The sequence below is a fragment of the Battus philenor genome, unplaced genomic scaffold (genome assembly GCF_028537555.1).
Source record: "Battus philenor isolate CCGP_79_NKW_IND1 unplaced genomic scaffold, ilBatPhil1.0.hap1 SCAF_8, whole genome shotgun sequence".
Classification (NCBI taxonomy): domain Eukaryota; kingdom Metazoa; phylum Arthropoda; class Insecta; order Lepidoptera; family Papilionidae; genus Battus; species Battus philenor.
Genome location: NW_027181748.1, coordinates 2922608 through 2940567, shown reverse-complemented (window position 1 = coordinate 2940567; position 17960 = coordinate 2922608). Strand labels below are relative to the sequence as shown.

Sequence of the window (17960 nt, the reverse complement as noted above, 5' to 3'; positions counted from 1 at the left end):
ACTGAGCAAACAGGAGTCCCGACGGAAAATCGCCTCTGTTTATAGAGTCAGCACTCTACGGGTAGCTAGCGCCTTTCGTACAGTATCGGAGGATGCAGCATGCGTGATAGCAGGTATGGTTCCTGTTGCGCTTCTTGCAGACGAAAGAACTGATCTGTACCGTAGCAAAAAAAGCAAATCAGACCCAACTTCAGCTGAACTTAGAATTCGGGGAAGACTGAAAAGCTTGCAACAGTGGCAATCGTCCTGGGATAAGTCGACGAAAGGAAAATGGACGCGTAAGCTTATACCAAACCTAGAGTCATGGGTGAACCGAGATCATGGAGAGTTGAACTACTACCTGACTCAGATGATATCCGGCCATGGCTGTTACCGAGCGTATCTCCATAGGTTCAAATACGAAGATTCCCCTGACTGTCCTAATTGTGTCGGAATGATTGAAGATGCAGAGCATGTCTTTTTCGTCTGCCCCCGATTTAACGAAGCCAGGAGGTCTTGGGAAGAAGGTGTAGGATGCAAAATCTATCCTGAAACTCTGATAGCTACAATGCTATCCTCGCCTTCGGCCTGGGAACTTACGAGCGCGTACTGTACGACGGTGCTAAAGGAGTTGCGTAAAATAGAGCAAGAGCGGAGGAAGTTGGCCTGAACAGCCACTCTATCAGAGAAAGCTGCGGCTAAATCCCCCCCGCGAAGTAATGCCTAACGGCCATGCCGTGGGGACCAGGGATACCGAAGAGAGAGGATTGTTTTTAGTCGGTATTGATCTAGATCGAGTCCGACATACGGGGCACCAATATCAGGCCCTATGATACGTAAAGGTATTTTTAAACCTCTATAAAAAAAAAAAAAAAAAAACACACACAGATATACCACGGGCTGAGGTGTACTGCTACGTGGCGCGTCCCCAAGGTTGCGGATAGGGGAAAGCCCGAGAGTCGCAATTTGCGAAACAGGGTAGGGGTGAAATAAAATAGCCCTCGCGGACAAAACACAACCCGATGTCAGTGGTCTAGCGTGCCCAGGACTGGAAGGCGACAGGGAATGGTCGTCGCAAGCGCTCCCCTGAGGGTACCAGGTCCCACCTCAGGCGTACTTAAGTGGCCTTACTTCGGTAACCGGGGCTCTGCCGAAGCGGACTGTATATTTCCCTAGGTTCTCGTGGGAACAGCATGGATAAATTAATCAAAAAAACAAACGAAAATGAAAGTAATATGGAGCTGAAGAAGGCATTACAGCTCCACGAAAATACAATCACTGCCCTGGCGGAGTACATAAAGGGCAAATTAAACGTTCATGGAGAGATCCGCAAACATGTGGCCGCGCTAGGTACATCGTTTGCAAAGATCACCAGGGAAATTGGAAGCGTCGGAAAATCAAACGCCACCACATCTGTAGGAGAAGTGCAAACGTCATCGTCTCTTTACAGAACGTATTCGGACACGACTGTAAAAGAAACCGAAGATTAATGCAAATCGGCAACACCGAAGAGCCGAAAAGCGCGAAAAGTCAAAAGGACGGAACGCTCTTCACCCTTGGAGATCAGCCAGGTACCGAAACTGCGAAAAGCTAATACAACGGACTTAGCAGTTACGGTAAGGCCAGAGCTGAAGCCAAAGCCGCCACTTCCACACGATCACTCGGAGTGGAAAGAGGTAAAAAAGAAAAAGCAACCCAAGAAAAAAGTAGCAACGCGTCCGAGTGCTCTTATCATTCGCCCAAGCCAGAAGGATCAGTACGCCGAGATCCTTAAGCGGGTCAAAAAAGATGCTTCCGCGGATCATATAGGCAAATGTGTTGATAAAATTAGAAGGACGGCTACGGGCGATATGCTTCTTATCCTAGCGAAAAATCAAAAAGATAAAACGCAGGAGATAAGAAACACCATTTCCACAGTTCTTGGAAAAGATGCTACGGTAGTATGCAAAGTACCTGAACAGGAATTAGAGATTAAGGACCTAGACGAAACCACGACGGTGCCTGAAATCGTAGAAGCCCTACAGAAAATAACTGGCGGAGGAAGCCAAATTTCTGAACACTGTGTCAAGTCCCTTCGCAAAGCATACGGAGGAACACTTACGGCTTCTATTAGAGTAGCAGCTGAACTGGCAAGAACCTTAACAAAGCGGCAAAACATCAAGATAGGTTGGGTCAATTGTAGAATAAGAGCTACTCAAAGGCCTATAAAATGCTTCAGGTGCTGGCACTATGGTCACGTTGCAAACAAATACAGCAACAAACATGACAGATCGAAGAGCTGCATCAAATGTGGGGAAATAGGTCACAAAGCCAAAGAGTGCGGTAAGGAAGCCCGATGTATCTTTGTGTTGATAATGCGAATTCCGAAGACTGTGCTCACATTGCAGGATGTGGTCATTGCCCTGTATTTAAAAAAGCACTTCAGATGTTAAGACAGCCTCAAAAATGATCAAGGTACTACAAATTAATCTTAATCATTGTGAGGTTGCCCAAGACCTACTTATGCAGACTGTACGGGAGCTAAAATTAGACATAGTACTAATTTCGGAACCCTATAAGCACATCAGTGACCTAAACTGGATCACCGATAAGGAAGGAAAAGCTGTCATCTGGGCATGTGGCACTAAACCTCTCCAGGGTAATCAAAATAATTGTTCTGGATTTGTAAGAGCCAAATTTAATGGAATACATTTCTACAGTTGCTATGCACCACCTAGCCTAACACACGATGAGTTCGTCCGGTTCCTGGCCAAATTAGTGGAGGATGCCCGAATGTACTCCCCGGTAGCTATAGCTGGAGATTTTAACGCTTGGGCAGTGGACTGGGGTAGTAAAGCTACTAACACTAGAGGTTGTCAGCTTCTGGAAGCGATGTCACTGTTGGACGTCGCCTTACTTAACACAGGCGATAAGCCCACGTTCACAAGAGGCGAGGCGAGCTCAATTGTGGATCTGACTTTCGTCAGCAGTACACTAGCGAGAGGAAATAGCAGTTGGGAGACCTCGGATATTTACACCGCTAGCGACCAATGTGCCATATACTGGGAGGTGTCATGTAAGCCGAATACAAATAGAGTACCACACACAGGAACTGGTTTAGTGGGTTGGAGGACTAGCATGTATGATTCCGGCTTGTTCAAGATAGCACTCGAGGATCGACCACTGCTTTCCAAAAGTGCCAGTGAAAAGGCGGCTGAAATCATAAGGAGGCTGACCGAGGCCTGCGATGCAACAATGCCAAGGCGACGCAACAACAACCGAACCCCACCGGTGTACTGGTGGAATGATAACATTGCTGAGCTTAGGAAAATATGTGTTAAGGCGCGTAGAACCTCCCAACGGGCTCGGAAAACACCACAATTCGAGCAGCTCTACGACAAATATAAGGAAGCGCGATTAAAATTAAATAAATCCATTAAAGAGAGCAAGAGAAACGCGTGGAAAATATTGTTGGAAGAGGTTGAAATGAATCCATGGGGCAAGCCGTACCAGGTTGTAGTTAAACAACTGAGACATGAGAATACAACGCCCACTTGTCCTATTCTATTAGGAAGAATTGTAAGAGCTCTGTTCCCCACGCAACCAAAATCCTCCTTTCAACTAGGGATTGTGGATCCGAATGAGATCCCCCCTATTACCGAGAAGGAGCTAATGGTAGCATGCGGTAGGGTTGGAAACAACAAAGCTCCGGGACCGGATGGGATCCCCAACGTAGCTCTTAAGCAAGCTGTTGTAGCAACACCAGGAGTCTTCTTGGAGACCTACAATAGCTGCTTACTGGAAGGCACCTTTCCTACCGCGTGGAAACGACAGAGACTGGTACTTCTCCCTAAAGGTAAGAAGCCACCAGACGAGCCATCGTCATACCGGCCCCTCTGTATGCTGGATACTGCGGGGAAAATACTAGAACGTATTATCCACAGCAGGATCGAAGCAGCAGTTGAACCCCACCTAGCTAACTCACAGTATGGGTTCAGAAAAGGCCGGTCTACGCTAGATGCTATAGAGCAAGTAGTCAATATAGCAAAACTAGCAGTGTCTGGGAAAAGATGGAAGAGAGGCTCGATAAAATACTGCCTGGTTGCCACCTTGGACATTAAAAACGCCTTTAACTCAGCAAAATGGGAGGTTATCATGGGGGCACTTAGCTCACTGAATGTACCTCTATACCTACGTAAAATAGTCGCTAGTTACTTCTCTGATAGAGTCCTCATGTACACTACGGAAACCGGGACGGAGAAGTACAAAGTCACTGGAGGCGTCCCACAGGGGTCAGTACTAGGGCCACTTTTGTGGAACGCTATGTACGATGGACTCCTAAAGAAACATCTACCCAGCGAAACTAAACTCGTCGCATTCGCTGATGATCTAGCAGTCGTTATAGTAGCGAAACACGTGGAGGAAGTGAAGTGGGCATTTGAAAGATCCTTCCAAATAATCACTCTGTGGATGAGGTCAGTCGGACTAGAACTGGCTGAGCAGAAGACGGAAGCAGTGCTCATTACTGGCAGGAGAGTTGCGGAGACCATCACACTCAATGTCGGCAGCTGTGAAATCGCAACTCAACCAGCTATACGGTACCTTGGAGTAATGATCGACCATAGGCTAAACTTTAAAGAATGGACGAAACGGAAAATGGACGCGTAAGCTAATACCAAACCTAGAGCCATGGGTGAACCGAGATCATGGAGAGTTGAACTACTACCTGACTCAGATGATATCCGGCCACGGCTGTTATCGAGCGTATCTCCATAGGTTCAAATACGAAGATTCCCCTGACTGCCCTAATTGTGTCGGAATGATTGAAGATGCAGAGCATGTCTTTTTCGTCTGCCCTCGATTTAACGAAGCCAGGAGGTCTTGGGAAGAAGGTGTAGGATGCAAAATCTATCCTGAAACTCTGATAGCTACAATGCTATCCTCGCCTTCGGCCTGGGAACTTACCTGAGTGCGTACTGTACGACGGTGCTGAAGGAGTTGCGAAAAATAGAGCAGGAGCGGAGGAAGTTGGCCTGCACAGCCACTCTATCAGAGAAAGCTGCGGCTAAATCCCCCCCGCGAAGTAATGCCTAACGGCCATGCCGTGGGGACCGGGGATACCGAAGAGAGAGGATTGTTTTTAGTCGGTATTGATCTAGATCGAGTCCGACATACGGGGCACCAACATCAGGCCCTATGATACGTAAAAGTATTTTTAAACCTCTATAAAAAAAAAACACATATATATATATATATATATATATATATATATATATATATATATATATATATATATATATACTGGACCTCACAATATTTAAACGCACATCTGAAGCCAATTTCTTAAATCAAACAAATCATAGAGAATGGTTAATAGATAGTAATGGCGTAATAAGTGAACGCTGGGTAAAGTCTGGAACAAGTTAAGACAAAATTTACGAAGACCGAAAAATTATTTTGTTAACCTATATGAAACTCAATGAAACAATGTCCACTTCTATGGACTGTAACCGCCTACAAGCTCAAATGGCGGTACAGTATAGGAATCAGGTTTCCCGATCAGGTTGCCAGTTGAGAAATAGAAAATCTTTTTAGTTGCCAACTAGTCGAACAAATTGCGCCAAAATTTCATACTTTATACATTTATTTAAGATCAAAATTTGACATATTTTTTGATTCTCTCGCCTATTCTAAAATTAATGTTGATAAAATTCTAAAATATAAATAAAACACAGTTTATATTGACTTACATAACACCATTACTATCCATTTTTCATATATTGAATTCACTATGTGTTTAACACATTTTTTCTTTTGAATTTAAGTAAGAATGGAGTATATATTCACAGTTGTGAACGAAATAAATAAAAAACGCAGTAATTGTGGCTCTAATAAAGATATTAAAATTTGCTATAGTCACATATATGTCACAGACAGACAGTCACAGTGGACGTCTTATGCTACACAAACAACATAAATGTTAAACAAAGCTGCCGATAAAATGTCAGCAGTAAAAATTCTGTGTTTGGCACTAATCGGTGGAACATAACTCCTGAAGATGCCCCGTGGAGGGGTGAAACACGTGTTGAGCGATTTAACGGTGGTAGTTGCATAATTCGCATTGTTTGCCGCATGCGCATTTATCAGCGGGCTGGCGGGCGGTGCACTTTATTGCACGACTACCACTGCATGTGCGGAAGTGGCTAAATATTGGTCCTTTTCTTACTTAGGATAGACTTCCTGATTCCATTAAAAAAAAGCAGTAAAAATGTTTTAATAATGAATTAATTAAAAAAACATTATTGCTACAAAAGTTGTTTATATAAAGGTAAGCCAAGTGAGTGACGAAAGAGTAAAAAGATACAGAATACATCCGCCAGCAGTGTCGGAAGGGTTAAAAGATAAATATTTACACAGTACGGAATCGGAGTTTCGGGAACTGAGGCAGTAAACACGCCTATCTAATTAGTTCACGCATTGTTGCCAAAACAAATGTGGACCAGATAATGGACATTTAGATATTTATATCGGAGGAATAGTCTCGATAGAATTTTTAAGAGCGATGTTCATGATTTTGATAGTTAAAACAATCTTCAAATAGAATATAGTTTCGGAGTAATCGTATTACATATTTTATTTTGAAACAGGACTATTATTACTGTCCAAATGGCATTTGCAGATTTCGTGGATTTAAGTTAACAAGGCACAGAAGGCGCCTAGCCCAAAACGTCTAAAATAGCTTAACTCGATGGCTCTTATTTTACCGGATTCTCAATTCGCCAAGCTGTAAATCGCTTTGGTGGACGCTCCATAAAGTGACTAGAGAGAGAGAGAGGACCTCGGCTTAGGATGTCACTTGTCGATAATACTTAACATTCAGACACAAAGATAACAAGGCAGAATAAGGGAGAACTTACTACCACTTTGAAAAGCGTTAGCGCCAACTGAAGAAGTATCGGAAAAATCTACAACAATGATTCCATATAATACGATAGTAGAGTTGATGTCGATACCGGTTGGTTATCGAAAAGCGATGATAGCGGTGTGCGGTGTACGTGACTTTTCTTATTGTCTCAGGTACAGCGTCTGAATGTACCGACTATTATTGTATTGGATTCTTACGATACCACCTAACCCCCGAACTCTTTATTACTTTTTGAAATAATTGTATTTAAAAACATAAATCTGCCTCCAGACACTCGTTATTAAAATACGACGATTCAAAAGTGCGTGTTAATGCCTACCTTAGAATTAAAAAGATTTTTTACTAGACTCTCTCTAGAGGCTTTTAAATCACAACACAACACAACAACACGAGATCACTACCCATTGCTGCCTTTCTTGGGTTTGAGTGGATGATGAAGGCACCATCTTAGACTAATTATAGTGAATACGGGCTAAAAGGTTACGCTACTCCTATCCTAGCGTAACCAAAGCTAATTATAATTAGCGACAACGCTAAATAGGTTCCTTTTCGCAATTCATAATATATTATTAGTAAAATACACTTACATCTCTGAATTGCGCGATCCCAGCCTCTCCTAGCTCGTACATAGATATATATGCGGCTTCTGGTTGCACGAATAACTGGCAGAGCACCATCTCCTCGCTCCTGAACATAGACCCCATGGCGAACCTTAAAAAAATTTAGTAAATGTAAGTTTCATGATTACCTACAATTGCAATGTTATATTAAAACTAAGCACCTGTTGTAAATGGCTATAAAAACCAGTAGGGAAGTCTATATTACATGAAGTGTAACAAACTATAGTTCCTTGGTTGCTAAAATAAATTATTCTAAAACTCATGTACATATACATGAGTTTTAGAATAAGCCTTCCACGCTTTGCTCCCTAATGTTCGCGAGATCTAAACGTAAAATGCCAATTGGATATCCGGACGTAAAATGCCAGCGGATCTCAGAACATAAAATGCCAACGGGATCTCAAAAATTAAATTGCCAGCGGGACCACAGAACATAAAATATCACAGGAATCTCAGAACGTCAAACGACGTCGGAATCTTAGAACATAAAATACCAGAGGAATCCCAGAACGTAAAACGCTGGTGGGATCTCAGAACGTAAAATGCTAACAGGATCTCGAAACGTAAAGTACCCGCGGTACCACAGAACGTATTGAATCAAAGTACACAAATAGCCCAGTTAATATTATTAAAAAAATTGTTTCCAAATATTATTAAATAAAATGATAAAAATAAAAGAGCTATAAAAACTAGTAGCAGCCAAAACTGAACAATTGTGAACAAAAAACATTGAAATATCTTGTACCGAAAATCTATTACAATATAGACAGAATTTGTTGTGAGCAGCGGTAGCCGTGCGGTAGAGCACGGAGATTTGTGATCGTAGTTCATGGGTTCGATTTCAAATATACAATCTTGTATAATTCACACTTTGTGCATTAATTACATATGATTATCAATGCTCACAAAGAATCTTCAGAGTACGGGCAACAGCATCCCTTATTTACCAAAATACTGCTCTCTACTCTCCTATCACTCTGCTATCTCTCTCTCTCTACTACTGCTACCACTCTGCTATCGTCAACCCGCCAAGCGTGGCGATTATAGTATTTCCCCCATAAATATCTTTGGAGTAGATCTATACTGCAATGAGCATCTGTAGACTAAAACGAAGCTGAAGAAACAGAATTGGTAAATGCGTCTATTGGGTCAACTTAATAATAAACTAGATGATATATTGATTTATATAAGTACATGCACTGAAATATATTCAAAGCATAAGTTTCGAAGGCATTTGCTATTTGTTGAACTTGTAGTAATTAGGAATATATATTCCAAGATTACCCTGCCAAACTGGCAGACTATAAGAATAAACAATCCGATTTTATTGGAAAATCATTTTAAAAAACCTTTAAAATTAGAAGTATATTACGAATTTTAAACTTAACCTTCGGTACAAACTACTTATATTGCACAGGCGCGAACATAGGACACTTCACAGATCTTATAGTAACAACAGATTGATCCAACGGAGATGGTCATTGAGCAAATAACTCCGGCAGGGTCGAAGACCTTACAAATAAATTACGACCAATTTATGTATAGACCGCAATAACGCAGTCGCATGTCACGAACAACTACAGGTAATATATTATTAACTACATGATCTTAAAAATTGTTTAACTGAGATGACAATACAGTATTTTATATGGAAATATGAATACAGTAATACCCCGCTGTACGCGACCCCATTATACGCGGTTTCACTATAACGCGAATTGCAAATTTCGCGCTCAAATGCCTCGAATTACGCGAAAGAGTGCGTATAAATATAATGTAGTCATCAACTTCTCTATGGTGTCTTGACCATCTGACAAACAATTAAAAACAGTGTTGGGTGTTATGAACGTATTTTACAAGAACGTAAACAAAACGTTACCCAAAAGACAATAGATGTATTTTTCCGTAAAAAATAAGAGTATGTGTTGCATAAAGTGTTCCTAGAATTAAAGTGATTGATTAAAATTATTTGTATTTTTTTGTAATAATTTTTGACTATGTTTAATTATAAACCTCGTTATACGAGAATTTCAGTTAACGCGATTTTTTTTGGAACGTATCCCTCGCGTAAAGCGGAGTATTACTGTAGAAGATGTGATAGAAAATCTGTTCATTTTCATTACCCATCTATACTTTTTTTTTGATTTCCAAATCTGAATAAATACTTCAAATTTGGACGCTATCATTGATATAGTCGCTGTCATAGTTTGGGTCAAAATTTTGCAGTATTCGTACATTTATAGGTTTTGTTACGACCGCTCAAATACAAAAGCAAACCACGGGGAACAAAAGACGAATTCCATTAACGAGAGAGTCGGGGCTGACGGTGCGACATCAATAGTTGCAAAGTAATTAAAACAGTAAAGTTTTTTTTATCGCGTACTAATCCGGCTTTGACCACTAAGTCATCGAGAGTAGAAGATGTAACACGCAGACTCTAACCTCGAAGAGACTTGGGTCACATTTCTCTGGAAATAAGGAAGCCGGCAGATTGTTCCAAGCAGGCGATGAGATGAAAAGACGTTACCGGTGGTTTAAAGTAGAGTTTGTGTCGTAAATACTGAAGGTGTTCAGAGAATTTCAGTCTAGTGTTCGTATAGTTACGAAATTCATATTTATGTCTGTTTGTAATATCGGTGCCGTGAATAAATACATCTTATTAGTACCAGTGGAATTTTAATTCGAGCCCTGGTACGTAACAATATAAACTAAGATGCAACAAACGTGCCCCGGTGATCTCACACCGCCGCTCTCATAGCGCGTATACATTAGCTAAGCAATAGACATCGCATTGAAATCTCATACATTAATACATGAAGTAATGACACTATAGGAGTTATATCTTTTCGGATCTTATATTTTTGAATAACAGGCGATGTTAAAAATATCGGATAAAAGCGAACAATACCCGCAAATTCAACTTACGAGGAATCTCTCCTCAATAGGTGCACAAAAATCGGCTCCTGGGTTTAGTGGTACTTCAACTTATTTGTACGTAAAATTAGAAAAAAGATTTTTTTTCGAAAATCTCGATATATAAAATTTTGATTACCATGTGTAACAAAACTATTTATAAATAAAATAAATAATACAAACCTTTTTTTAAAGAATCGTACATGATTTCTCTAATATATATGTAAAGAAATTAATTTCTGTTATATTCTTCTATTTAGTATTGTGCCGCGTTTATTTAATGTCGGTAAAGCAGTGGCTGTTTATCCTTGACAGGTCATAGATGGCGCTGTTAATAATGGTGCTATGATGGCGTCCATTGCGGTCGCCGGTCGGTAAAGCAGTTGTATTTGAGATGTAAAGCGATAATTTAAAATATTGCAGAATAAACTTTTAAAAGGGATCTACAATTTAAATAACAAACTTTAAATGTCGTTTCTCTGTTTTCAAAACAATGCATTATTGTTATATAGTCGGGAGAGATTGTCTTATATATATGAACCGTTTGTTTTTAAAGAGGCATAAGTCACTTAGTTTTTTAGATACCGTTTAGTTCTATTTACTGTTGCCATTCAATAGGTTTATTTAAAAAAAAATTACTTATGCCACTTTCAAAATAAACGGCTCTTATACAGATCGTGTGTAGAGCGACAGCCGAAAATCGTGTGACGGTAGCTTTATATTTTGCTTCGACATTTGACGTATTCTTTTTTATATTCTTTTCGGATTAAATTTATCAAAGAGGTTTTAATATAAACTGTTTAGACACTAAAGTTCATCATAATTATAATTTTAATCTAATACTAGATTTTTGACAATTGTTCTAATAAATGTTTCGTATATTTTATATGTCGACAAGTTGAACAAACGAACTCTTTAAGGTAAGAAACACGCCGGATACACTGATATGTTGATGATGAAATAATAAAGCAATATAATATTATTATAGCCCTACTACTTTGTTTAAACGTCATATTCCAAACGTATATTAGTTTTCAGTTAAACCTGTATTCGGTGCATCTTTAATATCAAAAATGAGTTATCTATGTACTATTACTTTTTTTTCTTCGATATAATTTTATTGATCGCAAAAGGGGAATAAACTGTTATTACATCTTAATTTTTTTAAATTCGTTTTTATTCACTGTCAAGTGCACTACTGTAGTCATATCAGGTATTATTTTGTATTAAGGAAATACTTGTTGCTACTTGGTATGTTTTGTAAGTACCGTTCGTAAAGGGCAGAGGTATAACTGGTTACGTTAATAAAAATTAAAACATGTGTAAGATGCGTGGTATTTTTGAATGTAAGAAATGTGAAACTCTTTGTTTAACCCTTTCCACTCCAAGGCTGTTATGTAGCATCGATAAACTTTAATTGAAATATAGTATCTTGCGATTCTAGAATATGTTTCATTCATTCGTGATTCAAACATTTTAGTAACAAAAATCTTTCCTGTTTTAAAATTTTCCGCAAAAAGAAGTATTACACCATGTCGAGTATCACTCGACAGTGGAGCTTGTGGAACAAAATCAGTGTCGAGTGACACTCGACATTGGAGTGGAAAGGGTTAAAGGACACATTGTAACGTTGCATGCTAGCCTCCCATACGTTTTAATTAAAATTTTAACCAGAATATATAAAAACTCTAAAAATGACACATAAATTGCAATACAATAATAAAAATTGTTGAACACTTCGCGGGGAATGGTACATCCCAAGTGGCGAGGGATCGTGGAAGCGTGCTAGTGGTTCAGCGGACCTTTTTTTTATAACAAATATTCCAATGCGCCCGAGCACCAGCCACAGTAGTTTACATCCGTAGCCCGGAAGAAGGACCCTGGCCTCGGTCGCGTTCACTACCTAGGTGACGTCTCACGCACCGACGCACTCACTTTGTGTCGGTTGCGTTCACCAACTACGTGACGTCTCACGCGCCGGGCCAATTGGAATTTATATTATAAATTTACGTTGTAAATTCTCGACTTAGTTCTTTTTATTCTCGGAGCATCTTTTAATTCATGCCACAAACTTTATATCGCCTCGCACCCCTTCGGTCATTGAGATTAGATATATTCATATCTCGCACCGGCACGAACACATCCTATCAACTACCGGCGCTTCCTGCTCTCAACCTGCTGCCGCCTGACCAGTCCAGGGAGATCGTGCGGCTGCTTACCACCACCATCAGGGTAGTACCGACCTGCGGTGTAAAAGAATAAGACCAGGCCTTCTGCCCATTACCCTTTTAATTTTAAAAATATGTTTTTTTCTAACGGTACAACATGTGGATGCCGCAAGGGGTGTAAAAAGTCAGCCCCTTACCTGTGCAATTGCCAGTCCGTCAGCCCCGCGAACCGCGAACACAACCGAAGTTTAACTGCACCTTAGTGTTGTTTGTGTATATTATTAAAAACGTATCGAAATATACCACGAAATACGTTATCGTCTGTGAAGTTTCATTCGTTAAAATCCAATATTAGGGAGATTACACATATCATATTTTTCTTAAAGAAGCAAATCATTTAATATACAAGTATATTTTCATATATACATATAGTTTTTCATATATATATATGTGTGTGTGTATATATAATGTCTGAGAAATAACCTCAATCATTTGATTTAAACAGTGATGCCAGCAGCTCTATTAGAATTTTGCGCGATCAGGATAAATTTGTAATATAACACAGTTCCGGATAATGCTATATTCGACGAACAAATGTTTGCAAAAATATGCGTCTACCCTACAAAAATTATAGCGTATTAACACATTATAATTGAATTTTTGCAGTTTGTTAGATTACTTAGTTTTATTAGTAATAATCGTCGATTATTTCAGCGGTGGGATGTCCGCATTTGGACAAAGTCCTGCCTAATAGATTCCCCTTGCCCCCGTGTTCCAACAACCTGAACGAGGATGTCTGTCCTGATTTAAGACTCCAGCGGCCATCTTTTTTATTGGACTTTTTTGTTGACTCATTTACATGCTTGATATTATAATGTATTGATATATACTTTATAATATATTTAATTTAATTTAAAAAGAGCCAGTATTAAGTTTCGAACCGGCTTTTCTCATCAGATTAACATTCCGAGCTGGTGTTAGTTTACCTTTTACAATAATTAAAGATTGAAAAGTGTGTGTAAATGCATTTGAATAAAGATATTCGCAATTAGAATATTTGACTGCAAAAAATCAATACCATAAAAATATCTATGTGTAACAATTAATAAAATACTTATATTTACTAGCAGATTCGTATTTGGTTCTTCATAATGATGTATTTATATTACCGCGCGTGTACATTCAAAGCCTTCGTTCAATTAAAAAGTAAACGCAAGCCGGAAACAATGCATAATCGGCGGCGGGCTGACAATTGAATTTATTATGTTTATTATTATTATAATCTGTTATAGCATCGTATGTTGGTACAGAATTAAACATAGGCACGTGTTTGGTTAGATCCAGGGGTCGCAAATCCGTGGCTTATGTGGCATTTTGATTACTTCAACTATCACCAAAATTGCTTTAAAAAATATACCACAAAATTAGAATTATAATTTTAAACTACTTGGCTATGTCGTTGGTCCACCTAGTGTGGGCCCCCCCACACACGCCACATCAACCGGCTCCCCATAAAAAACAGAACAGATGCATAAAGTAATTAATTTTTTACGTAAATAAATTTAAAAATATGTGACTTATCCTGTTGATTAAACTCTATTACAACATAAAGAAATGCTTTAATTATTCACAATACCTATATATATACACATATATATATATATATATATATATATATATATATATATATATATATATAACTTTCATTTAATGAATCTTATGAACAAACATATTTAGCAGAGAAAATATAAGATGATCGTATAACCTGTATCTTTTTAAAAATGTTTCCAAAAACAAGTTTACTTTAAAAAAAAATGGCGACCTGATTCACTATCTTACTTTGTGTTTCCTGTTTCTGTCTTTCGAATGAAAAGATTGACGACACCTGATTTTAACAATAAGTAGTTAAATAATTTAGAGAAACAATTGTAATAATCATTCGCTCAATAAAATTTCAGTTGTCGTGGCATTGCCATCAGAATGTTTCTAAGATATAAAATATATTCTTTAGTATATATTTTATAATGATTAGTAAAAGATATAAAAGCCTTAAAGGGGTGAATGTAATACTTATTTGCTGTCAATTATTATACAGTATAACCTAACTAAAAAATAATAAATAATGTAATGATAATATAGTAAGAAAAAACGTGTTCGAAATTCGAATTACTAAATTTTAAAATTAATTGTCATTTATTATCTGTCGATGCAGACTTTATGCTGGCAGATGTTATTGGCCTGTCACATAACAATTAAAAAAAAAAATTTAATGAACATACCTAGCTATTGAAAATAGGTGTACTATACAAGTAAAATATACAAAATAAAATATAAAAGCTTGACTGGATTCAGATGTTTATCATTTATCACCTAAACCGACACCAATATAAATATGAAATGGCAATTATGTATCTACTTTTGAATATCGATTATCAGGCATTTATTTTAGAATAATTCCTATCTGCTTAATGTTCGTAATTTTTTTAAGCCTTACATTCCCACAGCTGGGACAAAAGCCCTGTAGTGCATATGTAATCCACTCCATCGGGAATTTTTATCTTAGGATATACATACAATCAAATCAAGTACGGTACTAAGCTTCAGTTCTTCAATCACTCAATAACCACAAAATTTAATGAAAGATCAAATTTTAACCCCCTTTTAAACACGTGTTACTGAATAAACAGTATTGTCAAAAAATGGCGGCCATTAAAAAATTTAAAGAAAAGAATGGATGCGTTCGCTTTTTCATAGATGCAGAATAGCAGGCGCGGAATGTTAAACACGCGTTTTCGTCACCTTTGGACACATTAGCCGCATATCAATGGCCTGGATGTACCAGAGATCCCAGGCAGACTTGCACCGAGACACAGCTAAGCATTGTATTTTAGTCCTGGACCGTATCCAAATAGTACTCTCGCTTTATCAAAAATATTGTCCGGGAATCCATTGATACGATCATGAACTAGATAATTGTAACTAACGGTTCAGCCAAATGGGACTTTTATCTACTCTACCCTTTTTTCTATTTTTATCCAAACTTTGTGAGTAAACATTTGGCTCAAATACTCTTCACATTTCTAATATACAAACTTCTAATGTTTAAAATAAATAAATCCTTTATAACAATCGTTTTATTATAAGATAGTTTATTGTTACAACTTCTCTATACAATTTTATTTCTGTGTTTATTTGAAATATAAACTTAATTACGTTTTAAATAATGCTTTATTTTACAAAACAATAAAATTTGCTTATTATTAATGAAATTGTTAATATAAATTTGTCAACGGTTCTATCCGTTTGATATGTAAAATAAACGGCTTATTATTATTTCAAATATCAACTCAGGAATGAACTGGAATTTAAAATGTATGCTAATCAAATATCACATAAAAATGGATACTACTCACTTGGATTGACAAAACGTATGTTAATGTTTATCACAATATTCCTGGAAAACCTTTTTATTTGATTTTATTTAAGACGGTAGTCACATTCCGATGAAAAATTAACACAATAATCAACGTGCGACACTCGCGATAGTGTCGCATGCACTGAAGAATTCTAGGTAGATCCCGCGAGCTTCACAAACGGTTTGTTCTATTTGTAACTTTTGTTTTATTTAGAACAGATTTTATTTATTTAAATCTTGTCATAAAAATGTTGTTTGTAATAATGTGATGTTTAATAAAATTGTAAGCATTATATTATATTATAACTTGTAAATAAGCACTTTCTTTTATTAATAATGAAAGTAAAAAAATATTGTTACAGTATTTATAGAATAATTTTCAAGGTGTAGAAAATTTTACGAGATGAAATTGCTTATAAACAAGACATTTTGATATATCCGATTTTTTTATTTTAATTGTTAAATGTGTTTACATATGCTATGTTTATTGTTGTATCAATTTTTATTTTATTTATTATATATATTATACATAAAAAACCTTTTAGGTAATGATCATATGCAATCATTCTGCTGATGTGATATTAGGGTGATCGGAAAGTAATGTCATTTCTGTAGACATATTTTACAGAAAAATAGGTTGATTTTTACCGCTCCGGCATTGAAGATTTGTATATTAGATGGCAAAAAGTTGTTAATAACAAAGGTGAACATATTGTTGTTAAGAAATAAAAACTTCTTAAAAATATAATCGTATGAATTTAAATTAAGAAAACGACATTACTTTCCGGTCCCTGGATACATTTCGTGAAATGACATTAATAATTTGCTGCCGATTACTTTAATAATTTTGTTAACTTAACCGTATTTCCAAAAAATTGCAGAAACTGTTTTTGACAAGGAAGATACAGAAAATTTTGAGCAATTTAGAAAAACTAGCGTGACATAACCTTTAAAAAAATAAGTATATTTAAAAATTATACTTTGCTAATGTAAATATAACCTAACTTTGTGCTGTTTAGGACTTAAAAATTAATTTTATTGTTTATCATTAATTTTCACTATCTATAAAGCCGCTTTAGCTTTAAAATTTTTATTAGTTCAATAGAAAAATAAACAAATGAAGGTTTATGCCTTTAATTTTTTACTGAATAATATTATGATAAGAGTAATGATCACTTACAAAAACATTTTTTTGAACTCAATAATGTTATTACACTATGATTAACTATACGAGTTTTTTTCTTTATTGACAACATTTGTTTGGCCGTTTGGTGTGGGAAAAGTTTTGTTTGATCTATTTTTTTAGATTTCAAACCATCATTTTCCCTTCACCTTCCTTAAACCATAATCGGTTATTATAAGCTTGTAACAGTATCAAAGTGCATTATGAATGCTTAATTTTTTCATAAAATACTATCAACAAGTTACTGTAGTGATTGGTAGCAGGGTATGGAGTATTTAATCTAAAAATTTAATTAAATCAAAGATTTCAACATATGACCCCATTAATATTATGCTTTTCATGACGTAGAAAGGTGATAAAATATTTATTTGTTGAATGAAACAATTATTTTTATAAAAAAAAAACTACTTGATTATTTTGATAAGGGTGTATGCAGAAGATTAAAAAGGAAGAAACCTAGCACTTAATATATCCGACTGTCCAGCCAATGTGGGGAATTGATAGATTAAAGGAAATAAAAATAACATCTTTAAAGAACTTACTGAAATCGCTTGATATCTAGCAGATGCGAATGTTCATGCTAATTGTGAGTTATGCGCGCTAAATGCATGCTATTTGTGTGTTTAAACCAGTTGAACAAACAGCATTCGCGTTAAATTGTAAATAGCAAGCTTTTAGTGTTATTCCATTACAATCGTATATCCACTATAACCTTTTGACATGTTTACGACTATAATAAATAATAATTTAGTTTCTCTAAATTAAAACTACTTATTAA

At 36.8% G+C, this 17960-nt stretch overlaps 1 protein-coding gene across 1 annotated transcript in view; it reads right to left on the bottom strand.

Annotated features, from left to right (window-relative positions):
- The window catches only part of LOC137931456 (V-type proton ATPase 116 kDa subunit a 1-like), a 64398-nt gene extending 48269 nt beyond the window's left edge, over window positions 1-16129 (bottom strand). Inside the window, exons 1-2 of the mRNA XM_068774833.1 lie at window positions 15998-16129; window positions 7471-7594 (exon numbers count right to left, since the gene is read on the bottom strand). Coding sequence (XP_068630934.1) covers window positions 7471-7587 — 117 coding nt within the window. The 5' untranslated portion in view covers window positions 7588-7594; window positions 15998-16129. The remainder of the gene's footprint in view (window positions 1-7470; window positions 7595-15997) is intronic.
- Window positions 16130-17960: the final 1831 nt, after the last annotated feature.